General features: G+C 48.7%; 24 protein-coding genes, 1 long non-coding RNA gene and 1 pseudogene across 27 annotated transcripts in view; 1 reads left to right on the top strand and 25 right to left on the bottom strand.

Moving 5' to 3' along the window:
* Positions 1-152: 152 nt before the first annotated feature.
* Positions 153-15514, bottom strand: part of Gm37013 (predicted gene, 37013) — an 889226-nt gene continuing 873864 nt past the window's right edge. The window contains exons 3-4 of the mRNA NM_001174154.2: positions 8673-8761; positions 153-2123 (exon numbers count right to left, since the gene is read on the bottom strand). Coding sequence (NP_001167625.1) covers positions 1897-2123; positions 8673-8761 — 316 coding nt within the window. The 3' untranslated portion in view covers positions 153-1896. The remainder of the gene's footprint in view (positions 2124-8672; positions 8762-15514) is intronic.
* Positions 153-15514, bottom strand: part of Gm38666 (predicted gene, 38666) — an 874243-nt gene continuing 858881 nt past the window's right edge. Inside the window, exons 3-4 of the mRNA NM_001301256.1 lie at positions 8673-8761; positions 153-2123 (exon numbers count right to left, since the gene is read on the bottom strand). Coding sequence (NP_001288185.1) covers positions 1897-2123; positions 8673-8761 — 316 coding nt within the window. The 3' untranslated portion in view covers positions 153-1896. The remainder of the gene's footprint in view (positions 2124-8672; positions 8762-15514) is intronic.
* Positions 153-15514, bottom strand: part of Gm38667 (predicted gene, 38667) — an 868072-nt gene continuing 852710 nt past the window's right edge. The window contains exons 3-4 of the mRNA NM_001301259.1: positions 8673-8761; positions 153-2123 (exon numbers count right to left, since the gene is read on the bottom strand). Of these exons, the coding sequence (NP_001288188.1) occupies positions 1897-2123; positions 8673-8761 (316 nt within the window). The 3' untranslated portion in view covers positions 153-1896. The remainder of the gene's footprint in view (positions 2124-8672; positions 8762-15514) is intronic.
* Positions 153-15514, bottom strand: part of Pcdhga3 (protocadherin gamma subfamily A, 3) — a 167539-nt gene continuing 152177 nt past the window's right edge. Inside the window, exons 3-4 of the mRNA NM_033586.2 lie at positions 8673-8761; positions 153-2123 (exon numbers count right to left, since the gene is read on the bottom strand). Of these exons, the coding sequence (NP_291064.1) occupies positions 1897-2123; positions 8673-8761 (316 nt within the window). The 3' untranslated portion in view covers positions 153-1896. The remainder of the gene's footprint in view (positions 2124-8672; positions 8762-15514) is intronic.
* The window catches only part of Pcdhga7 (protocadherin gamma subfamily A, 7), a 127040-nt gene continuing 111678 nt past the window's right edge, over positions 153-15514 (bottom strand). Inside the window, exons 3-4 of the mRNA NM_033590.3 lie at positions 8673-8761; positions 153-2123 (exon numbers count right to left, since the gene is read on the bottom strand). Of these exons, the coding sequence (NP_291068.2) occupies positions 1897-2123; positions 8673-8761 (316 nt within the window). The 3' untranslated portion in view covers positions 153-1896. The remainder of the gene's footprint in view (positions 2124-8672; positions 8762-15514) is intronic.
* Positions 153-15514, bottom strand: part of Pcdhga8 (protocadherin gamma subfamily A, 8) — a 116168-nt gene continuing 100806 nt past the window's right edge. The window contains exons 3-4 of the mRNA NM_033591.3: positions 8673-8761; positions 153-2123 (exon numbers count right to left, since the gene is read on the bottom strand). Of these exons, the coding sequence (NP_291069.1) occupies positions 1897-2123; positions 8673-8761 (316 nt within the window). The 3' untranslated portion in view covers positions 153-1896. The remainder of the gene's footprint in view (positions 2124-8672; positions 8762-15514) is intronic.
* Positions 153-15514, bottom strand: part of Pcdhgb6 (protocadherin gamma subfamily B, 6) — a 99780-nt gene continuing 84418 nt past the window's right edge. The window contains exons 3-4 of the mRNA NM_033578.3: positions 8673-8761; positions 153-2123 (exon numbers count right to left, since the gene is read on the bottom strand). Of these exons, the coding sequence (NP_291056.1) occupies positions 1897-2123; positions 8673-8761 (316 nt within the window). The 3' untranslated portion in view covers positions 153-1896. The remainder of the gene's footprint in view (positions 2124-8672; positions 8762-15514) is intronic.
* Positions 153-15514, bottom strand: part of Pcdhga11 (protocadherin gamma subfamily A, 11) — an 86101-nt gene continuing 70739 nt past the window's right edge. Inside the window, exons 3-4 of the mRNA NM_033594.2 lie at positions 8673-8761; positions 153-2123 (exon numbers count right to left, since the gene is read on the bottom strand). Of these exons, the coding sequence (NP_291072.1) occupies positions 1897-2123; positions 8673-8761 (316 nt within the window). The 3' untranslated portion in view covers positions 153-1896. The remainder of the gene's footprint in view (positions 2124-8672; positions 8762-15514) is intronic.
* Positions 153-15514, bottom strand: part of Pcdhga12 (protocadherin gamma subfamily A, 12) — a 76294-nt gene continuing 60932 nt past the window's right edge. The window contains exons 3-4 of the mRNA NM_033595.4: positions 8673-8761; positions 153-2123 (exon numbers count right to left, since the gene is read on the bottom strand). Coding sequence (NP_291073.1) covers positions 1897-2123; positions 8673-8761 — 316 coding nt within the window. The 3' untranslated portion in view covers positions 153-1896. The remainder of the gene's footprint in view (positions 2124-8672; positions 8762-15514) is intronic.
* Positions 153-15514, bottom strand: part of Pcdhgc3 (protocadherin gamma subfamily C, 3) — a 35464-nt gene continuing 20102 nt past the window's right edge. Inside the window, exons 3-4 of the mRNA NM_033581.3 lie at positions 8673-8761; positions 153-2123 (exon numbers count right to left, since the gene is read on the bottom strand). Coding sequence (NP_291059.1) covers positions 1897-2123; positions 8673-8761 — 316 coding nt within the window. The 3' untranslated portion in view covers positions 153-1896. The remainder of the gene's footprint in view (positions 2124-8672; positions 8762-15514) is intronic.
* Positions 153-15514, bottom strand: part of Pcdhgc4 (protocadherin gamma subfamily C, 4) — a 26795-nt gene continuing 11433 nt past the window's right edge. Inside the window, exons 3-4 of the mRNA NM_033582.2 lie at positions 8673-8761; positions 153-2123 (exon numbers count right to left, since the gene is read on the bottom strand). Of these exons, the coding sequence (NP_291060.1) occupies positions 1897-2123; positions 8673-8761 (316 nt within the window). The 3' untranslated portion in view covers positions 153-1896. The remainder of the gene's footprint in view (positions 2124-8672; positions 8762-15514) is intronic.
* Positions 153-15514, bottom strand: part of Pcdhgc5 (protocadherin gamma subfamily C, 5) — a 22328-nt gene continuing 6966 nt past the window's right edge. The window contains exons 3-4 of the mRNA NM_033583.3: positions 8673-8761; positions 153-2123 (exon numbers count right to left, since the gene is read on the bottom strand). Coding sequence (NP_291061.1) covers positions 1897-2123; positions 8673-8761 — 316 coding nt within the window. The 3' untranslated portion in view covers positions 153-1896. The remainder of the gene's footprint in view (positions 2124-8672; positions 8762-15514) is intronic.
* Pcdhgb2 (protocadherin gamma subfamily B, 2) overlaps positions 154-15514 on the bottom strand; it is a 152014-nt gene continuing 136653 nt past the window's right edge. The window contains exons 3-4 of the mRNA NM_033575.4: positions 8673-8761; positions 154-2123 (exon numbers count right to left, since the gene is read on the bottom strand). Of these exons, the coding sequence (NP_291053.1) occupies positions 1897-2123; positions 8673-8761 (316 nt within the window). The 3' untranslated portion in view covers positions 154-1896. The remainder of the gene's footprint in view (positions 2124-8672; positions 8762-15514) is intronic.
* Pcdhga1 (protocadherin gamma subfamily A, 1) overlaps positions 156-15514 on the bottom strand; it is a 180096-nt gene continuing 164737 nt past the window's right edge. The window contains exons 3-4 of the mRNA NM_033584.2: positions 8673-8761; positions 156-2123 (exon numbers count right to left, since the gene is read on the bottom strand). Coding sequence (NP_291062.1) covers positions 1897-2123; positions 8673-8761 — 316 coding nt within the window. The 3' untranslated portion in view covers positions 156-1896. The remainder of the gene's footprint in view (positions 2124-8672; positions 8762-15514) is intronic.
* Pcdhga2 (protocadherin gamma subfamily A, 2) overlaps positions 156-15514 on the bottom strand; it is a 172944-nt gene continuing 157585 nt past the window's right edge. The window contains exons 3-4 of the mRNA NM_033585.2: positions 8673-8761; positions 156-2123 (exon numbers count right to left, since the gene is read on the bottom strand). Of these exons, the coding sequence (NP_291063.1) occupies positions 1897-2123; positions 8673-8761 (316 nt within the window). The 3' untranslated portion in view covers positions 156-1896. The remainder of the gene's footprint in view (positions 2124-8672; positions 8762-15514) is intronic.
* The window catches only part of Pcdhgb1 (protocadherin gamma subfamily B, 1), a 161599-nt gene continuing 146240 nt past the window's right edge, over positions 156-15514 (bottom strand). The window contains exons 3-4 of the mRNA NM_033574.4: positions 8673-8761; positions 156-2123 (exon numbers count right to left, since the gene is read on the bottom strand). Coding sequence (NP_291052.3) covers positions 1897-2123; positions 8673-8761 — 316 coding nt within the window. The 3' untranslated portion in view covers positions 156-1896. The remainder of the gene's footprint in view (positions 2124-8672; positions 8762-15514) is intronic.
* The window catches only part of Pcdhga4 (protocadherin gamma subfamily A, 4), a 156634-nt gene continuing 141275 nt past the window's right edge, over positions 156-15514 (bottom strand). The window contains exons 3-4 of the mRNA NM_033587.4: positions 8673-8761; positions 156-2123 (exon numbers count right to left, since the gene is read on the bottom strand). Coding sequence (NP_291065.3) covers positions 1897-2123; positions 8673-8761 — 316 coding nt within the window. The 3' untranslated portion in view covers positions 156-1896. The remainder of the gene's footprint in view (positions 2124-8672; positions 8762-15514) is intronic.
* Positions 156-15514, bottom strand: part of Pcdhga5 (protocadherin gamma subfamily A, 5) — a 147496-nt gene continuing 132137 nt past the window's right edge. Inside the window, exons 3-4 of the mRNA NM_033588.5 lie at positions 8673-8761; positions 156-2123 (exon numbers count right to left, since the gene is read on the bottom strand). Of these exons, the coding sequence (NP_291066.1) occupies positions 1897-2123; positions 8673-8761 (316 nt within the window). The 3' untranslated portion in view covers positions 156-1896. The remainder of the gene's footprint in view (positions 2124-8672; positions 8762-15514) is intronic.
* The window catches only part of Pcdhga6 (protocadherin gamma subfamily A, 6), a 134770-nt gene continuing 119411 nt past the window's right edge, over positions 156-15514 (bottom strand). Inside the window, exons 3-4 of the mRNA NM_033589.2 lie at positions 8673-8761; positions 156-2123 (exon numbers count right to left, since the gene is read on the bottom strand). Of these exons, the coding sequence (NP_291067.1) occupies positions 1897-2123; positions 8673-8761 (316 nt within the window). The 3' untranslated portion in view covers positions 156-1896. The remainder of the gene's footprint in view (positions 2124-8672; positions 8762-15514) is intronic.
* The window catches only part of Pcdhgb4 (protocadherin gamma subfamily B, 4), a 121495-nt gene continuing 106136 nt past the window's right edge, over positions 156-15514 (bottom strand). The window contains exons 3-4 of the mRNA NM_033576.2: positions 8673-8761; positions 156-2123 (exon numbers count right to left, since the gene is read on the bottom strand). Of these exons, the coding sequence (NP_291054.1) occupies positions 1897-2123; positions 8673-8761 (316 nt within the window). The 3' untranslated portion in view covers positions 156-1896. The remainder of the gene's footprint in view (positions 2124-8672; positions 8762-15514) is intronic.
* Pcdhgb5 (protocadherin gamma subfamily B, 5) overlaps positions 156-15514 on the bottom strand; it is a 110900-nt gene continuing 95541 nt past the window's right edge. The window contains exons 3-4 of the mRNA NM_033577.2: positions 8673-8761; positions 156-2123 (exon numbers count right to left, since the gene is read on the bottom strand). Of these exons, the coding sequence (NP_291055.1) occupies positions 1897-2123; positions 8673-8761 (316 nt within the window). The 3' untranslated portion in view covers positions 156-1896. The remainder of the gene's footprint in view (positions 2124-8672; positions 8762-15514) is intronic.
* Pcdhga10 (protocadherin gamma subfamily A, 10) overlaps positions 156-15514 on the bottom strand; it is a 94855-nt gene continuing 79496 nt past the window's right edge. Inside the window, exons 3-4 of the mRNA NM_033593.4 lie at positions 8673-8761; positions 156-2123 (exon numbers count right to left, since the gene is read on the bottom strand). Coding sequence (NP_291071.1) covers positions 1897-2123; positions 8673-8761 — 316 coding nt within the window. The 3' untranslated portion in view covers positions 156-1896. The remainder of the gene's footprint in view (positions 2124-8672; positions 8762-15514) is intronic.
* The window catches only part of Pcdhgb7 (protocadherin gamma subfamily B, 7), a 90252-nt gene continuing 74893 nt past the window's right edge, over positions 156-15514 (bottom strand). Inside the window, exons 3-4 of the mRNA NM_033579.2 lie at positions 8673-8761; positions 156-2123 (exon numbers count right to left, since the gene is read on the bottom strand). Coding sequence (NP_291057.1) covers positions 1897-2123; positions 8673-8761 — 316 coding nt within the window. The 3' untranslated portion in view covers positions 156-1896. The remainder of the gene's footprint in view (positions 2124-8672; positions 8762-15514) is intronic.
* Pcdhga9 (protocadherin gamma subfamily A, 9) overlaps positions 163-15514 on the bottom strand; it is a 104928-nt gene continuing 89576 nt past the window's right edge. The window contains exons 3-4 of the mRNA NM_033592.3: positions 8673-8761; positions 163-2123 (exon numbers count right to left, since the gene is read on the bottom strand). Of these exons, the coding sequence (NP_291070.1) occupies positions 1897-2123; positions 8673-8761 (316 nt within the window). The 3' untranslated portion in view covers positions 163-1896. The remainder of the gene's footprint in view (positions 2124-8672; positions 8762-15514) is intronic.
* Positions 1537-15514, bottom strand: part of Pcdhgb8 (protocadherin gamma subfamily B, 8) — a 78689-nt pseudogene continuing 64711 nt past the window's right edge. The window contains exons 3-4 of the transcript NR_160734.1: positions 8673-8761; positions 1537-2123 (exon numbers count right to left, since the gene is read on the bottom strand). The product of NR_160734.1 is annotated as a protocadherin gamma subfamily B, 8, transcript variant 1, non-coding (transcript). The remainder of the gene's footprint in view (positions 2124-8672; positions 8762-15514) is intronic.
* Positions 11796-14915, top strand: Gm29994. Of its 2 annotated transcripts, XR_003952625.1 has the most exons (3): positions 11796-12147; positions 12322-12513; positions 14489-14915. It is a non-coding gene; the product is annotated as a predicted gene, 29994 (long non-coding RNA). The 2 variants fall into 2 exon arrangements; XR_001782479.2 differs by having other exon boundaries at positions 12322-14915.

Here is a 15514-nt window from a genome sequence, read left to right as displayed (position 1 = left end):
TGCACACTGCACAAGCACACGCAATTCAAAAATAGATCGAGACAAAGCCAAGACACAAACAACTATGACCCTTTGAGTCTATTATTTAAGACAAGCAACTCGACTCCACCCACATGTTCTGTGTTCCATCTCTTAAACAGACGCGGTCACACTTTCAGAAGAAACCATTTTTTTATTTTTAATTTTCGAAGAAAAAAGCCATATAAATATTAGAGTATAAAACTTGCGAGAGATATCGGAAGGGGGATGGGCAGGAGCTACGTGACTATGCGAAGAGAAGCTTTTTATAGAGAAGTCAGTACAGGGAGGGGTCGCCGCAGCGTGTGGACACAGCACAAAACACAGCACGGGCCGCGCAGGCAGATTGAGATTCAAAGGACAGACGGCTGTGTACAGCCCACCGCCCGCTGCCCACTCGCCATCACGTAAAAGCACACCACACTATACTATTGGCTATTCTACACCAGCGGGGGAGGGGGATCTTCTACACTACTGTAAGGGCTAGGGCAGAGGAAGTTCTATGCACAAGGAGGCACTGGGGGGCTTTAACCGTTCTCTGGCCACAAGGGGGCGGCCTGGGGGCCTGGGCAGTGGCCTTCTGAGAAGAAATGGCACCTGGTAAGGTGGAGGCCAGGGGCTTGAGGTCTACAGGGGCCCACTGGAAAAGCCCCATCATTGGCTGGGACTTTATGGCCACTTGGTCCCTTTTTCTAGCTACTGGACTAGACCCAGGGTCCAAGAATGACCTTGCTGGGCCCCCCTTCCTGCTAAGACCACTGGTCCTCCCACCAAGGGCACCTCTGGAGTACCCAGCACCCACAGAGGCCCCTCTTTCCTCTCTGGTCTTAAACTCACTTAGAAGTCGTCGTCTTGGACTGAAATGTCAGCTTAAATCCATTGGTCCTGGTGGCTCAGCCCAAGCTGCCCAGGCTGAACCAGAATGGAGGGGTCTGGCCTGGTGTTTGTCTATGGCTAGAATGTGAGGATTGAGCCAGTCCCCTGGGTACATACAGAGCCCCTTGCAAGACCCTATTAACAGGCTGTTTTGTCCACTGCCCCACTCCCAGCAGTATACACTCTCAACTTCCCTTTAGTTTACCACCCCCTACTGTCTCCAGACATGCAAAGGAGTCTCTTCTTTGAGGTGTAGGGAAGTCACAGCATGCAGTGGGAACATCAAACAATGAAAAACAAAAGACTAGTTGTCCCCAGGCATTGAAAAGAGGCTTAGTAGCAAAATGCCTTCCCAAAATCCAGCAAGCATCATCAGTACCAGAGGGAGGGTGCCTGTTCCCCCAAAACTTAAGCATTGGTCTCAGGCTCTGGAAGGAAAAGAGAAGACTGGTACCAAACCATGCTTTGGGGGAAAGCTGAACTGAAGGAGAGGCCAAAAGATTGTAATACTCTCCCTACCGTTCAGAACTAGGAGCCGGCTTAGCTCACCGGTCACCCCAACAGCCCAGCTACCTTGCTCAAAGAGAGGGACTGAAGGAGTGGGTGGGGTGGGGAGAGGGCGGCAGGAGATGGATAAGCCTGCCTGGGTTGGAAGATGGAGGAGTTCAGCTGTAACTAAGGGAGTGTGGCATGGTTTGTGTGTGTGTGTGTGTGTGTGTGTGTGTATGTCCACACACACAAACCCTGCTACCCATGTGGGTACAATCACTGATTGAATAGGGGGGTCCCAGCAGAACTCTCTTTGCATATTCAACTCCCTAGGGTATAGAGAGGGGGTGTTGGCTTGGGCACGTGTTTCTGTTTCCCAACGGGGAGCATGGCCCTGGCTCCTACCAGTATCCTGGGGTGAGCCCTGAAATTCTGAGGCCTGGGTACAAGTAAGGACGAGCTGGACTGGCTGGGGAGGGAGGCTGCCTTGTGGTTCAAGGCCTGGCCTCCATATTACTTCTTCTCTTTCTTGCCCGATTTCTTCTTGTTGCCATTACCACCTGCTGGAGCCTTGCCATCTCGTTTGCCAGCGGCATTGGTCAGCGTGGCATTGCTGCCAGGGATGTACACGTTCTGGCGGTAGTCAGGCACGTGCTGCAGGGTAAACTGGGGTCCGTATCGAGCGCTCAGACCCATGGTGCCAGCGCCCCCTCCCAGGGTAGAGCTCCCATCAGCAGCTTCTGCAGAGAAAGAGGAAGAGCAGATGGTCAGATGGGGTCAGTGACAACCTTGCACTACAGTTAGTGAATGCCTGGACCCAACCACTGGGAATACAGTGGTCGCCCAGGCTGTCTCTGTGTGTAAAGGAGCTGAAGAAGAAGTCAAGAGGGACCTGCGGTCCTCAACAAGTCTACCCAGCCTCCCTGCACCATCCATCCATTTTCTAAATACCTTCACATCCATAAAATGAAGGTAAGCTAGAAAGTATCCACTTTGGGTAAGAAGTAAAAGAGAAAACGCTTCCAAAGTGCCTAGACTAGAGCTTGCTGTGTGGCAAGTGCTCAAGATGTGCTAGCTAGCGGTCCTCTAAGGCTTCAAATACCTGTCCCTGCCTTCCACACTAGACCATTTGTGCATTAGCTTTCCCTAACCAAGGCTTGGCACAGCCCATGTGCTCAGCAGCTCTGCCGTTTGTGTACCTATGTGTGGTACTGGGAACTGAACTCCTGTTCTTGCATATGCTAGGCAAACACTTCCCCAGCTGAGCTACATACACAGCCCAGCCCTTGGTTTAGTTTGGTTTGGTTTTGTTCTTCTTGGGTTTTGCTGTGGTTTGGGGGTGGGGATGGTGGTAGTTTGGTTTTTCAAGACAGGGTTTCTCTGTATAGCCCTGGCTGTCATGGAACTCACTGTGTAGACCAGGCTGGCCTCAAACTCAGAGATATGCCTGTCTGGGCTGGGATTAAAGATGTGGGCCATTTTTGTTGTTTAAACTATGTACCACTGTGCTGGTCTGGAACTTTTTTTTATTATTCTGAAATCTTTATTAAAGCAGCATGACAGAAATGGGCCACCAGCCCAAACCTTGTAGCCTGAGGAAAGACCTGTGTCCATAGGGCTTGCCCTCTCTCCAGATAGCTCAGCCAACTCCATGGCATCCATTCACCCCAACCTAATCCCGCTCCGATGAAGATGAGGTGGAGGTTGAGGAGAGGGAGGTGTGACCTCATCCCAGGCTGTAGCAGCCCCTGGGCCACAAAGCAGTAGCAGAGGGGGAAGGGAGGGAAAGAGCAACCGCCAGGGTTACCACCACTTGTCGGGTACAGGCCTCACTGTACCCTCTTACAGTTGTATTCAAAGCAATAAATTAAAATGACCATCAGCACCTCTCAAGACCTCTCAATCACAGAAGCTAAGCAGGAAGCTAAGCAACAGTGTATGGGTTCTCGCTCATCTGGCCAAAGCCTAGGCTGTTCCTTCCAAGAGCAGCTGGAGTACGGATTACACAGAGGCCATCTAGGGCGGCTCCTCATAGGCATCTATCAGGATGCCCGAAGGACCCTTCGAGGGCCAACACCTTTGGAAGGCACTGGGGCGTTTTTTTTTTGGCAACTGAGAAGATTGTTGGAGTCCCAGACAGAAGAGGGATTCAAAAGAAACGCTGGTGTGTGGATTTTACCTGTTTGTATTTCTCTGACCATCATGGCCCAGGACAGCCAAGCTGGAAGAGGAGCAGACTGGCCATGAAGACACCCTCATGACCAAGCAGCCCCTTAGTGCACACTGTGGGGATAGGCAAGACCTGGCCCCTTGGGCTTTGTGAGGGGGTAAGGAGACCCCCCCCAACACACACCCTCAGGCTTCAGATATGGCATGGATTGTTCTAGAGGGCCTGGAACTTTCAACCAGACCAACCTGAGTGCTGGGTTAAAGGTACCCTGGCCTAGCCCTTGGTTTCTTGAGACAGTCTCTCCCGGGCTTGTCTTAGGCTTAGTCTTTGCCTGCCTCTGCCTCTTTAGTGCTGGGATTGGAGGTGTGTGTTAACATGCCAACTCAACAGAAGCATGCTTTTATTTTTTTTCCTATCCTCCACCCTGTCAAGCCCCAGTGCAAAGGACCCAGCCACGGGCCTTGAACATACGAGCAAGAGGTCTGGCACTGAGCTACATACTCAGCCCTTGGGTTTTGTTTTTTAGGTTTGGGGGTGGGGGGCGGAGTTTGGTTGTTTGGTTTTTATGGAGGGGAAGGTTGTTTTTGTTTTTGTTTTCAGACAGGGTCTTGCTAGGTAGCTCAAACTAGCCTTGGACTTGAAATCCTTCAGCTTCTGTCTCCTGAAGGCTGAGGTTGTAAGCCCTGGCCAAGCTGGGCCTGGCTGCATCCAGTTCTTGATCGCACTGGACTGCCTACTCTGTGGCAAGTCCGTGTATGACCACTGAACCTCAACACTGAAGGCACTCAGTCAGACATGAGTTTATTTTACAGAATAGGGAGCCAAGGCTGAAAGAAGGCCAGAACCAGGCAGTAAGTGTTTTAGTGGGGCTCCACCCTACACCCTATCTCGAGTGCTGGGAACAGGTTCCTCTACTGCTACTACCAACTTGGACCTATTCCTGTTCTGGGAGCAAAGGAGGGCTGCCCCTCACTCTGGGCAATGACGGTCCTTGGAACAGCACCGACATAGGTAGGGCTCAGTACCTGGAGCAGGTGACTCTGTGCCACTTAGGCCAACTTCCTGGAGAAGCTCAGAGTGGTGGTGTGTGGTTTTTTTGTTTGTTTGTTTGTTTGTTTGTTTGTTTTTTTAACTTTTTTTTTCCCCTTCAGTTTTTCGAGACAGGGTTTCTCTGTGTAGCCCTGGCTGCCCTGGAACTCACTCTGCAGACCAGGCTGGCCTCGAACTCAGAAATCCACCTGCCTCTGCCTCCCAAGCGCTGGGATTACAGGCGTGCGCCACCACCGCCCGGCCACAGTGGTGTTCTTGCTTAAAAAGCAGGTTCTGCATGAGAATGAGACCCAGATGACTAAGTCTACCTGCGCAGCCAAAGCACAGAAATAATCTATCGGGGCTTCCGTGAGGATGAAAGAAAACAGACACGCAGTGCCCTGGCACTTGACAAGTGCTCAATAAATACCTACCCCACTCCCCCTCATAACCATCCTCGTCATCCAGTGTGACGTTATCCTGTCTACTATTCCTTCTGAATGGAGCTGGTGGCGGGGAGGGAGGTGGGCACTGGGCTCTCAGATTCCCAGCTGGAGACTCTGCAACCCTCTATGACCCGGAGAGAGTTGAAGGCCTTGCTCAGCCTAGCCAAAAGCTGGAGCATTTTTCCCTCGCCTGTGCCTCCACCCTTGGCCTTGGAGCTAACAGAGAGGTAGACTGGAGAGGTTGAGTAATTCTGGGACATCAACCAGGGATTGAGAAATGGAGACAGGAAATATTTCCAGTTTGGGTATAAGGGGAAAGCAAGAGATGTGCCAGGGTTTCTCCACCTTGGCAATGTGGAGTCTGGGTTTTCACAACCCACTACATCCAGTCCCTAAGGTCCTGGAGCTGAAGGCCTTCTGGGAACAGGCCTGGTAGGAGGGAACAGCTGCCCACCCCTCCCACCCCTTTCATTGGCTGACATTTCCTTAATTAACTCCAGGAGGTAGCAGCCCTCTAAGCTCAGTCACCCTTCCCCTCAAACCGACAGCCTCCTCCAATGGAAGGGGGAAGGGCCCAGATCTAGTTTCAAAGAGCCAGGATTCCAAAGTGATTTAGGGGATAGAGAAGATAGGTGTGTGTTGGGGGGGGGGGGGGTATAGAGCTTCGTCTGCCCGCCCCCTAAGCACTCAATTAGGAAGGAATGTGGAAGAACTGAGAAAGTACTATGAGCAAAAAGGCAGGAAGTGCTTCATTGAATGACAACAAAGCAGGCCGACCCACATGCTGCATACACTGGAGATCTCTGAGAATCCTTCAAAATGGCCACTTGGTGGGAGAGAACGTGAGGAGATCAGGAGGGAGAGACACTGAAGATGCAGAAAGGACCCTGGACTCCTGCCCTGTCAGTTCAGAGACTCCAGAGGCCTTTCTGGTTATATTCTAACCCCCAAGACTTGGCCTAGACAAGGACCAGGGGTGGCTCCTGTCTCAGAAGAAAACACACTTAGAAATGCAAAGAGATGGGATCTTTTCCAGTAGAGGAAGGGTACTGGCCTCCCTCCAGCTCCAAACGCATTACCACCTTCCCCTGGTCCTTTTAATCTTGCCAGTCCAAGGCAGACAAAGACCCCACAATAACAATAACCAGAGTTAGCCAAGGAAGTGAGCCCAAAACTGGCACAGCTGCAAACCGCAGCCTTCTTTTGGGTGCCCCTCCCCCACATGTTTATTTAAGCACTCTCTCAGGGGTCCCTCCCTTCTCTCCACTCTAGGCTGGCTGGGCTGGGCTCCAGAGTCTCTCAAGCTCTGGGGTTTGGAAGTAGGTGTGAAAGTGAGAGCCCGGCCTGACCCTGCCACCTCAGTCCTGGAGTCTATTCCCCACAGAGCCCAAGGCCGGGGCCTTGGGTCAGGTCCTGTGTGGGCTGGAGGGGTGGAGCCCTGACAGGGGAGCATGCACGCGGCCATGGCCCTACTCCAGAGAGACCTTCTGGGAAGGTTTTGGGCCATAAATACTGTTTCCATGTCTGTTTTTAGCATTTCGATTTGGGCTGAAAAGGCTGCCTTCTGGCCTTAGGGCTCAAGGCCATGACAGCTAAAGAGACCTGTTTACTTCCCTCAAGAGCTGAACCTGGCATCTCCCCAGGCCCAGTGTGTACAGCTGGCCTCTCAGGGATCTCAGCCCTGGCCCCCAGAAGTTGAGAGCTCCTATCATCTGTCCCCTTCCTCTACCCTTTGGTCAGCCATAAGCCAGGCTCATCCAGTCTCTCAGACATCAAGGGTGAGATTACTAAATCATAGTAAGTGAAAATACATGGTTTTCAGCTATCTCTGAATTTTGGAAATTTTCTTTTTTACATAGTTGGCCTCATGTAAACAGTTTAAGAAGGATTTATACTAAAACGGTATATAGCCAATATAACCAAGCAGTGGTGGGGCACAACTTTAATCCCAGGATTCAGGAGGCAGAGGTCGGTGAATCACTGACGTTAAGGCCAGCCTGGTCAGAGTGAGTTCTAGGACAGCCAGGACTACCAAGAGAAACCCTGTCTCGAAAACAAACAAAAAGCATATATTCATCTGAGATTTATATTCAACTGGGAACCCTAGATTTTATCAGGCAACTCGAATCAGGGAGAACAATGCAGGGGGCACTCGGAGGAATTTAGCCTCTAGGTCCAAGAGGGAAACAAGACTAGATCTAAAGGTGACTGTGGACGATGAAGGTACATGGCCCTGGGACACAGCTCCAGGTCAGTGGGATTTCACGGCCCCTTTCTACCAAGCATGATCAGAACTTAGAGATGACTGGTTAAACAAAGCCCTAAAGTTTGGTTGGCACACATCCTACTTGATAGTAGGTAGGGATGCTTTTCCTAGCTTGGCTTTCTACCTACCAGTCCCCCAGCTATACTCAAGAAGAAAGCGTGCATTCATGCCTGAGGCCCAGCAGGGCTTAATCTTCTGTAAGTTTCCCATAGACTCCAGTCTCCTGGGCCAGAAGTTAGTCCTTATCAACAGGTTTTAAGATTCTCTTTCTTACAATTTATTCTATTTTAATTTAATTATTTGGATTAGAATACAAGGGAATGTGTTTCACTGAGGCTCCTTCATGGGGGTACTACAAGTTAGATTCTGGTTCTGGGGGGGGGTGTGCTTGCCCAGCGTGCACAAAGCCCTGGGGCTTGCTCTCCGGCACCTTATAAAGCAAGAGTATCACACAACTATGACCTCAGCACTCAGGAGGCAGAGGCAGAGGCAGGTAGATCTCTTGAGTTCAAGGACAGCCTGGTCCATATATGGAGTGGGTTCCCAGACAGCCAAGGCTATGCCCCCAAGGCTATGCCCCCAGACTGGCCTGCTTTCAAAGCCTATGCTCTCGCATGTTAGGGAGCTGAATCTGTTTGCCCCGCAGAGCAACCTCGGTGACTTCTCACCTAAACCACTGGCAGGGTTGATGGTACAGCTGTGACAGAGGTTCTTTCTAAGCTTAGTGGGGAAACTGCACTGGTCCTGGGGTGGAGGCCGGGGAGCAGAAATGAATGGCCATGTTATACTCTGTTGGGAGCATCCGCTAACAGGATCTCGAATGTGCCAGGCCCAGTACCACACTCTGTGCCCTTTCTTCAGTTCTCACTGTAACCTGGTAGAGCCATCCTACCATTTTCTTGGTGGAGGAAGCTGAACTTTAAAGAGAACAAACAAACTGCTCCATGTCCCAGGGTCAACAAGTGGCAGAGCTGTGGTGTACGTGACCTGCGCTGGCACTTTCCAGAGTCAGACTGGTTTGTTTTGGTCTTTTTGAGACAGGGTCTTACTTTGTAACCCAGACTGATTTCAAACTCGTGGAAATCCTCCTGCCTTGGCAGAGGGAATACCGAGGTTACAGATATGTGCCTCCATACCCAGCTCACAGTGAGATTTGCAACCCCCACACCCTCTCACAGCCTCAGTGGATCACGTGATCACTCTGCTTGGGCATTTTAGGGCCTCTTGACCCCTTTGCTATCCCTCAACCTGGAGCTATGTCACTAAAGATCATCTGGTCTTCCAGAGAAGCCACACAGACTTATACTTCATCCATAGCTATGCTGGCAACACCCCTCCCTCAGATCCCCACCCTATCACACCCATGGGAAACACTTACCGCTGGCAGAGGCCAAGATCATGGCTTGCAGCATCTCTGTATCAAACTGGTTGTTGGGCCAGGTGCCAGTTTCATCACCATTTTGGGATCTGCTGAGACAGTGACAAGGTTAGTCTTGTTTATTCTCCCCCAGCCTCTTCCCAGAGTTCCCAAATCCCTATCCTTATCTCTTATCTTCACCCCATGCCTAAGACCTGCCCCTGAGTGGAGTAGGGGGAAGTTTATATAACCCTTCGATGCCAAACCCCAATATGCCCATTCCCCAGGGCCAGCCAGCTTTATGCTGTCTCAGATGCATGAATTGAATATCATCCCTCCATCCTTCATGATAGGATGTGATCTACTGTCACAGCCTGAGACATCAGACTATCTTCTGAGGACAGTGAAAGAAGACAATTTGAGAGAATGTCTCATAACTAGAGGAAGATCTAGAAATGAGAAAGAAATATTCAGATAACTAGGGAGGCCCCAGGGTACCCTTCAGCAGTTGCCCAAGCTCAGACTTGCTCAGTGTTTTCCTAAGCCCTCCGTGTAAAGTCTATAGTCACACCAAACTGTCCACCCTGCTTCACAAGCATATCCTCCCCACTCTCAGTCTATCATCAAACAGTTCCCCAGGAACCCTTTCAGACTCTCTCCTGTTGATCCCCAGATTGTCAAACCACAGCCTTTGTTCTAGCAATGTAAATGAAATGTGCCCCAGGGGATTCTTGAATGGACCAGGACTGAGCTGAGCCCTGCTCGGTTCAGGAACTATGGGTGTCCCCTCTGCTCCTTCATTACACTGACCTCTCTGGTGTGGGGGACCATGTCTGCCTCAGAACTGAAGCACTCAGTAGGAATCCTGAGCACCTGAGTTTCATTAGGTCACTTCGAAGCACTGTGCATTGAAAACATGAAGCGACTCATGTTTTTAAAGACATTAAGAGTGCTATGGAATTGAAACTGATTATGCTCAATGTGGGCTTTTCCCATGGTGCCAATTTCCCTGTGTGTCTTCTTCCTTGCTCCCTGTTTCTGTCTGTCTCTGTTTTTTGTTTTCGTGACAGTCTCACCTTTAAGCCAAACTGGCCTCTAACTCATATAACCCATGTGGGTCTCAAACTCACAGTAATTCTCCTGCCTCAGTTTTGTGAGTGCTGAGATTCTAGGTATATACACCCATACCTAGCCATCCTGTAGATTTTCAAGGATCAAATCACTCTAGTTTGCAGGAGTGAGGGAAGAAACCCCACACACACCACTCTACACACCTCCTGCCATACACTGGCACAGTCTCATCTCCCCCCAATAAACAGTAGCTGCCTGGCTGGGCCTGGTGGTTCGTGCCTATAATCCTAGCACTTGGGAGGCTGAGGCAGGAAGATATTGGGGAGTTTCAGATCAATCTGAGCTACATAGAGATAAACCTGCCTCAAACAAACAAGTAAATAGATAAAAGTTGCTAAGGAGCCATCACTGCAAAGAGAGGCCCATTGGACTTGCAAACTTTATATGCCCCAGTACAGGGGAACGCCAGGGCCAAAAAGGGGGAGTGGGTGGGTAGGGGATTGGGGGGTGGGTATGGGGGACCTTTGGGATAGCATTGAAAATGTAAACGAGGAAATACCTAATAAAAAAAATTTTAAAAAAAGTTGCTAAGGAGAAGAGTTCAAGGGAGAGAAATGGGTTCTGATGAAGTAAAACGAATTTGTTTTCAGAGCAGACCCTGAAGAGTGGAAGAGAACATGAGTGCTCATTCATGTGTGTAAGTGCATGTGTGCATGTGCACATGTGTGTAATCCTAGCAGTCTGGAGGCTGAGGGAAGAAGAGTGTGACTTTAAGGCCAGCCTGGTTTATATAGAAAGGCCGAGTCTCACAAAACCAAGGACTGGTTTGGAGGTAGAGTACTTGTCTAGCAAGCAGGAGGCTTGGGGTTCCATGTCTAGAAGAAGATGAATAAATAAATACTTTTATTTGTAAGCTTTATAAGGATGGGCACTGTGATGGACAGCTGTAGTCCCAACACTATGGAGGCCGAGGTGAGGTAATTAGTTGAGCCCCAAAGTTAGAGGCTAGCCTTTTGAGCTTGTCTCAAAAGAGATAAGTAAACAAAAATGAAAATAACCATAATGAAGAAGTCTGGGGACACAACCTTTACCAAGTGAGTGAACAACAGTTCTGATAACAGGACAAATAGATGTCAAATGCTGGGGACAGGACACACTGGCAGTGAGTGCCAATGATGTGGTCCCTTGGAAATCCCAAACACCAACTTTGTAATGCTCCTACTGAGACTGCTGAGTTATGTTGAATTTAGCCAAAAGAATCAACAAACCCAGACTATGAGCATTTAAAAGACTACTGGTCTGGATGCTTTAAAAATATCTATTTCATTTTTTAAAAAAAGAAGGTAGGGAAACTGTTCTGATTAAAACCAAGGGCAGAGACATGGCAACCAAATGCAATTCATGCCCCTTGATCGAATTCTGAATTTAATTTTAAAATTAAGATTAAATTTAAAAGAACAGATTAAAAGGACAATACTGAGAGCATTTGGGAAGGTCTGATAGTAGACTGTGTATTATTATACTAATATTAAATTCTTCAAATATGATCACTCTTTTGTGATTTTATAGGAGTCCTAGAAGGTATGTGTTATATCAAATGTTCTGATACCTATAGTGCTTGCCCATGGTTCTTGGAGGATAGAACCCGTGTGTGTGCACATTTGTGTGCAAGTAACTAGTGAATTTAGGTTTGTTTGGTTTAAAAAAAAAAAAAAAAAAAAAAAAAACAACTCAGTATGCATACTTCACCATACTAGTCTTTTGACTTTTGGATACCTTTGAGACATTTTAAGGTGGAACCCTGAAAGGTTAAAAGTGAGTCACCAAGTCGGTGGTGATGACAATTCCCTTTAATCCTAATGCCCCAGAGACAGAGGCAGATGGATCTCTAAGTTGGAGGCTAAAGAACAAGTTCCAGGACAGTCAGGGCTACACAGAGAAACCCTGTCAGGAAAGTACAAAACAAAACCAAGTCACCTAGGAGACAGAGGGTATGGAAGTCAGCTCTCAAGGCAAGGGGGTGGGGGGTGGGGGGTGGGGTAGGCTGTCTTCAGAAACTGAGGGGTGGGGGGTGGGGGTGGGGATTGGTTGGGGAAGCAAAGTGAACACTGAACATTTTGGCTTCCTCCTCCCTCGGAATTCTGGAGAGTTCCTGAGATGCTCAGAAGCAAGGTTGCCATGGTGAGATTTAACTATGTATGTGAAACTCACTCTTGCCCCATGGACAAAGATGGAGGGTGTGAGGGACACCCCCTCCCACAACCCCCAGAGGACAGAAATTCACACAGGTGTCTTCATGAAAGCCAAAGGAAAACCCCTCAGTCTGGTGTGACTGAGCTCGTGAAGGTGTGGGAGAGCACAGACGGGAGCAGGTCAGGGGGGCGCCCTGGCAGTGGCCGGTGCTTGGTGCTGCCAGGGAATAAAGGTGAGTATAAGGCTAGCCTGGAACCGAGAGGGCTGGGCAGTCTGGGAAATGCTAGAGGCCAAACAGGTGGCCACCTTCCGACAAGTGACAGCGGGAGGGTTCTATAAGGCCTGGAGCCACTGGGTCATGGGCTCAGTCACCTGGAGAGAGATTAAAATTACCCCTCATTTCCAGCAGAGGAAGGCAGGCCTTGGAGGCCTTTTCAAAGTCACACACAGCCAGTTAAGTGGTGCAATCGCAACTCCATCTGGCCTGATATGACCCAAAAGCCCATGATGATCTCACACAGAGGAACTTGGCTTCCACCAGGCATCCCTGGAGCCCAGCAGCAGATTCAAGGGACTCTTCCAAGATTTAAAGACAAAAGTAAGCATAAAGAAAAGGCACTGTGGTTGTCCAAGCACCTACATGTTCTGGCTAACCCTGGGTGTGGAGGTCCGGGAAGAGGAGCAGCCTATGGCTGGGCTGCAACAATGTATTCCCCGTGTTATGCTAAGAAGTAAGAAACCTGGAAAAGCCACACTGACAGCAGATTGTACTTAATTGTGTTACAATGTGTATGCATGTGTATTTGGTTAGCAAAGCAAGAATCTATTAGCACCTAAAAATATATGTATATCTAACCATATGAGATGCTGTTCTGCAGCATTTAGATGACTTTTGAAGAGTTTTTACTGACATGGGGGAATTCATCTAACATGTTATAAAGAAGAAAAAATAGGCTACAGTAATATTGGAAAGATGGATGACTTCAATTTCTATTAAAAAAAAAAAACAACTGATAATATTGTGAACAAGTTTGCCAGACTTTTTAAAAAACGAAGCTTATGCATGCTGTTTGACTATAGAAATAAAAATGCTTAGAAAGATACATAATGAGTATGTTAATGACTCCATGAATAAATTGCAACCAAAAGACAAAAATGGTGGAAAAGGAACATTTATACTAAAAGGGATTAAGAGACTTAGGAGACATTGAACCAAATGCAAAATGTGTATTTTTAAAAGTATGTGTATATATATATATATTTTTTTTTCCCCCCCAGTCAGGGTTTCTATGTAAGTCTGGCTATCTTAGAACTCCTTCTGTAAACCAGACTGGCTTTAAACCTACAGAGATCAGCCTGCATCGGCCTCCAGAGTGCTGTAATTAAATATATTCATTACCATGTCCAATAAAAGGGCCAGGAAATTCCAGCTGAAATTCTAGAATGTTTGGGAGTTGCTTGGAAATAATCCAAGTGGGTGGGGATCTCAATGGCTGAAGACAGGAGAGCATGCCGAGGCCGAATGGCAGGACCTGAGAGCTTCAGCTTACGATTTTCATATATATATATATATATATACATATATATACATCTTTTCTACATCAAAATATTAGTAGTTCTTTCTATATTATGGGAGAGTTTCTCTCTCTCTCTTTTTTTTCCCCCTGTCTCTCCTGTTCAAGAAACATAAAGTGCTGGGAACAGAACTTTGGCCTCTGGAAGAGCAGTGAGCACTCTAAGCTGTGAACTCCAAGGATGTTTATTCTATGGGGGGGGGGGGCAGGGGTGGGAAGCTGCTATTTGTTGAACGACTGCCAGAACTGCCCAATCTGAGGGAAGGGGGAGAGAGAGAGAGAGAGAGAGAGAGAGAGAGAGAGAGAGAGAGAGAGAGAGAAAGCGAGTAACCAAGCAGGAATAATGTCTCAGAGCAGGAACAGGTCACGTAGGTTAGAGGAGAATAATCCAGGAACCACACAAGACAAGATGGCACCTGAGACTCTGGGAACAGCTGCAGAGCAGGACAGAGCCCAAGTTACAGCCCGAGAGAGGGAAATAGCTTCCTGGGCTGGAGGCTCTGGAACAGTTGCTGGAATCAGAAGCCAGATGGATGGCCTGCGAAGTCTCAGTCTGGGGAGGAGAAACAACCAGCAGGGACTTTGGACTGTGATTCCTTCCCTTGTGTTTGAGCAGCGAGACCTACCATCGCCTTGAACTTCACCCTGGTTACTGAAGACTTCAACACTGACCCTGCTCTAACCCTGATGTGGCTGGACAGAGGGGCAGACAGACAGTGGGCCAGAGAGTGGACAGAGCAGCAGGGGAGGGTGGTAACGAGTATTACCCTGAGAAAGAGAACTTGCCTTTCTTCACCCCCTCTCTTCAGTGTGCTCATCAAAATGGCAGCCAAGAGAGAACTCCCTGTGCTTCGGTTCATAGTGAGAGGCCACAGGGCCTTTGCTTAGGTTTTTTCTGCATCTGGAATGTTCTTCCTTGTCTTGCTGTGACTGACTGTACTCCTACTGCAGATTTCACCTGCCTTACTGCCTTCTGATCTCTTTCTGCTCTCTGACTAGGTCAACACTCAACATACTGCCAACTCCTTGAGACTGCGGACCTTCTCTATCAATCCCATAATGTATGGACTGCAGAAGGTCCTCACTGAGGGCTAAGTGAATGAAGTGGGGAGGCTGGCACCTCCAAATCACACCCTGATGTGTGCTTCATCTTGGCCACTCTGGGGCTGACTCAGCCACAGCTGTGGAAGAGAGATCTCCTGAGCCTTGTTCATCTCCCCCAGGGCTCCGCTCCAGACCAGCAAAGCCTCCCATTGATGAAAAAGGACAGGCAGCAAGGGAAGGATGCTCCCCTGACAGCACGTGAGAGCAATTGTTGGGGCTTCCAAGACTAGCACCCACTGTTGCTTCAAGGCCAGGGCTTGGCTGGCCAGGGTAAAAGGACCAAGTTGTCCTATATGTCTCAAAACTACTGCAGCTCAAAGTCCCCCACCTGGAAGCATTCTTTAATCTCCTCTTCCCTGCTTCGCTCTTCTTCACAGAACTATGATTTCTAACTAGAGTTTATTGGGATTTTTATTTTTTGAGGGGGTTGTTTGTTTGTGTAGTGTGATTTACTGTCCTGTTGTTTCCTCGGCTGACCTGGAAACTTGAGGGTTTGGGGATAGTGTCTGCTAGCTCACTCTTATAGACATGTTAGTGCAGTGCCTGGCTCACAGTAGATACTCAGTAAAAACTCACTCAATGAATGAATAAAAGAACAACCTACAGAAGGCTGGCAAAGCCAGTGAGGAAAAAGAAAGCAGCTGGGGTTAAAGAAGGGGCAACAGCAGCCCCAGCCTCTCTGGCTGCCTTTTAGGGGCCCTCTAGGAAGTGCCTCACATTCCTGATGCTGCAGACAAGCCTGCGCATGCCCAGGACACATGCTTAGGAGCTGGAATTTGCCGGTACTCAAGGCTTCTGGGTTTTTGTTGTAGCTAGGATTTGGTTGTTGAGGAGAAAGCTGAATGGGAACCCCCCCAAAACCACCATCTTAGCATCTGGGCAAACATAGAAAGGAAGCAAGCCCAAGCCTTGCTCCCCTCC

This window comes from Mus musculus, chromosome 18 (genome assembly GCF_000001635.26).
Source record: "Mus musculus strain C57BL/6J chromosome 18, GRCm38.p6 C57BL/6J".
Taxonomy (NCBI): domain Eukaryota; kingdom Metazoa; phylum Chordata; class Mammalia; order Rodentia; family Muridae; genus Mus; species Mus musculus.
This window is presented reverse-complemented; position numbering and strand designations above follow the sequence as displayed.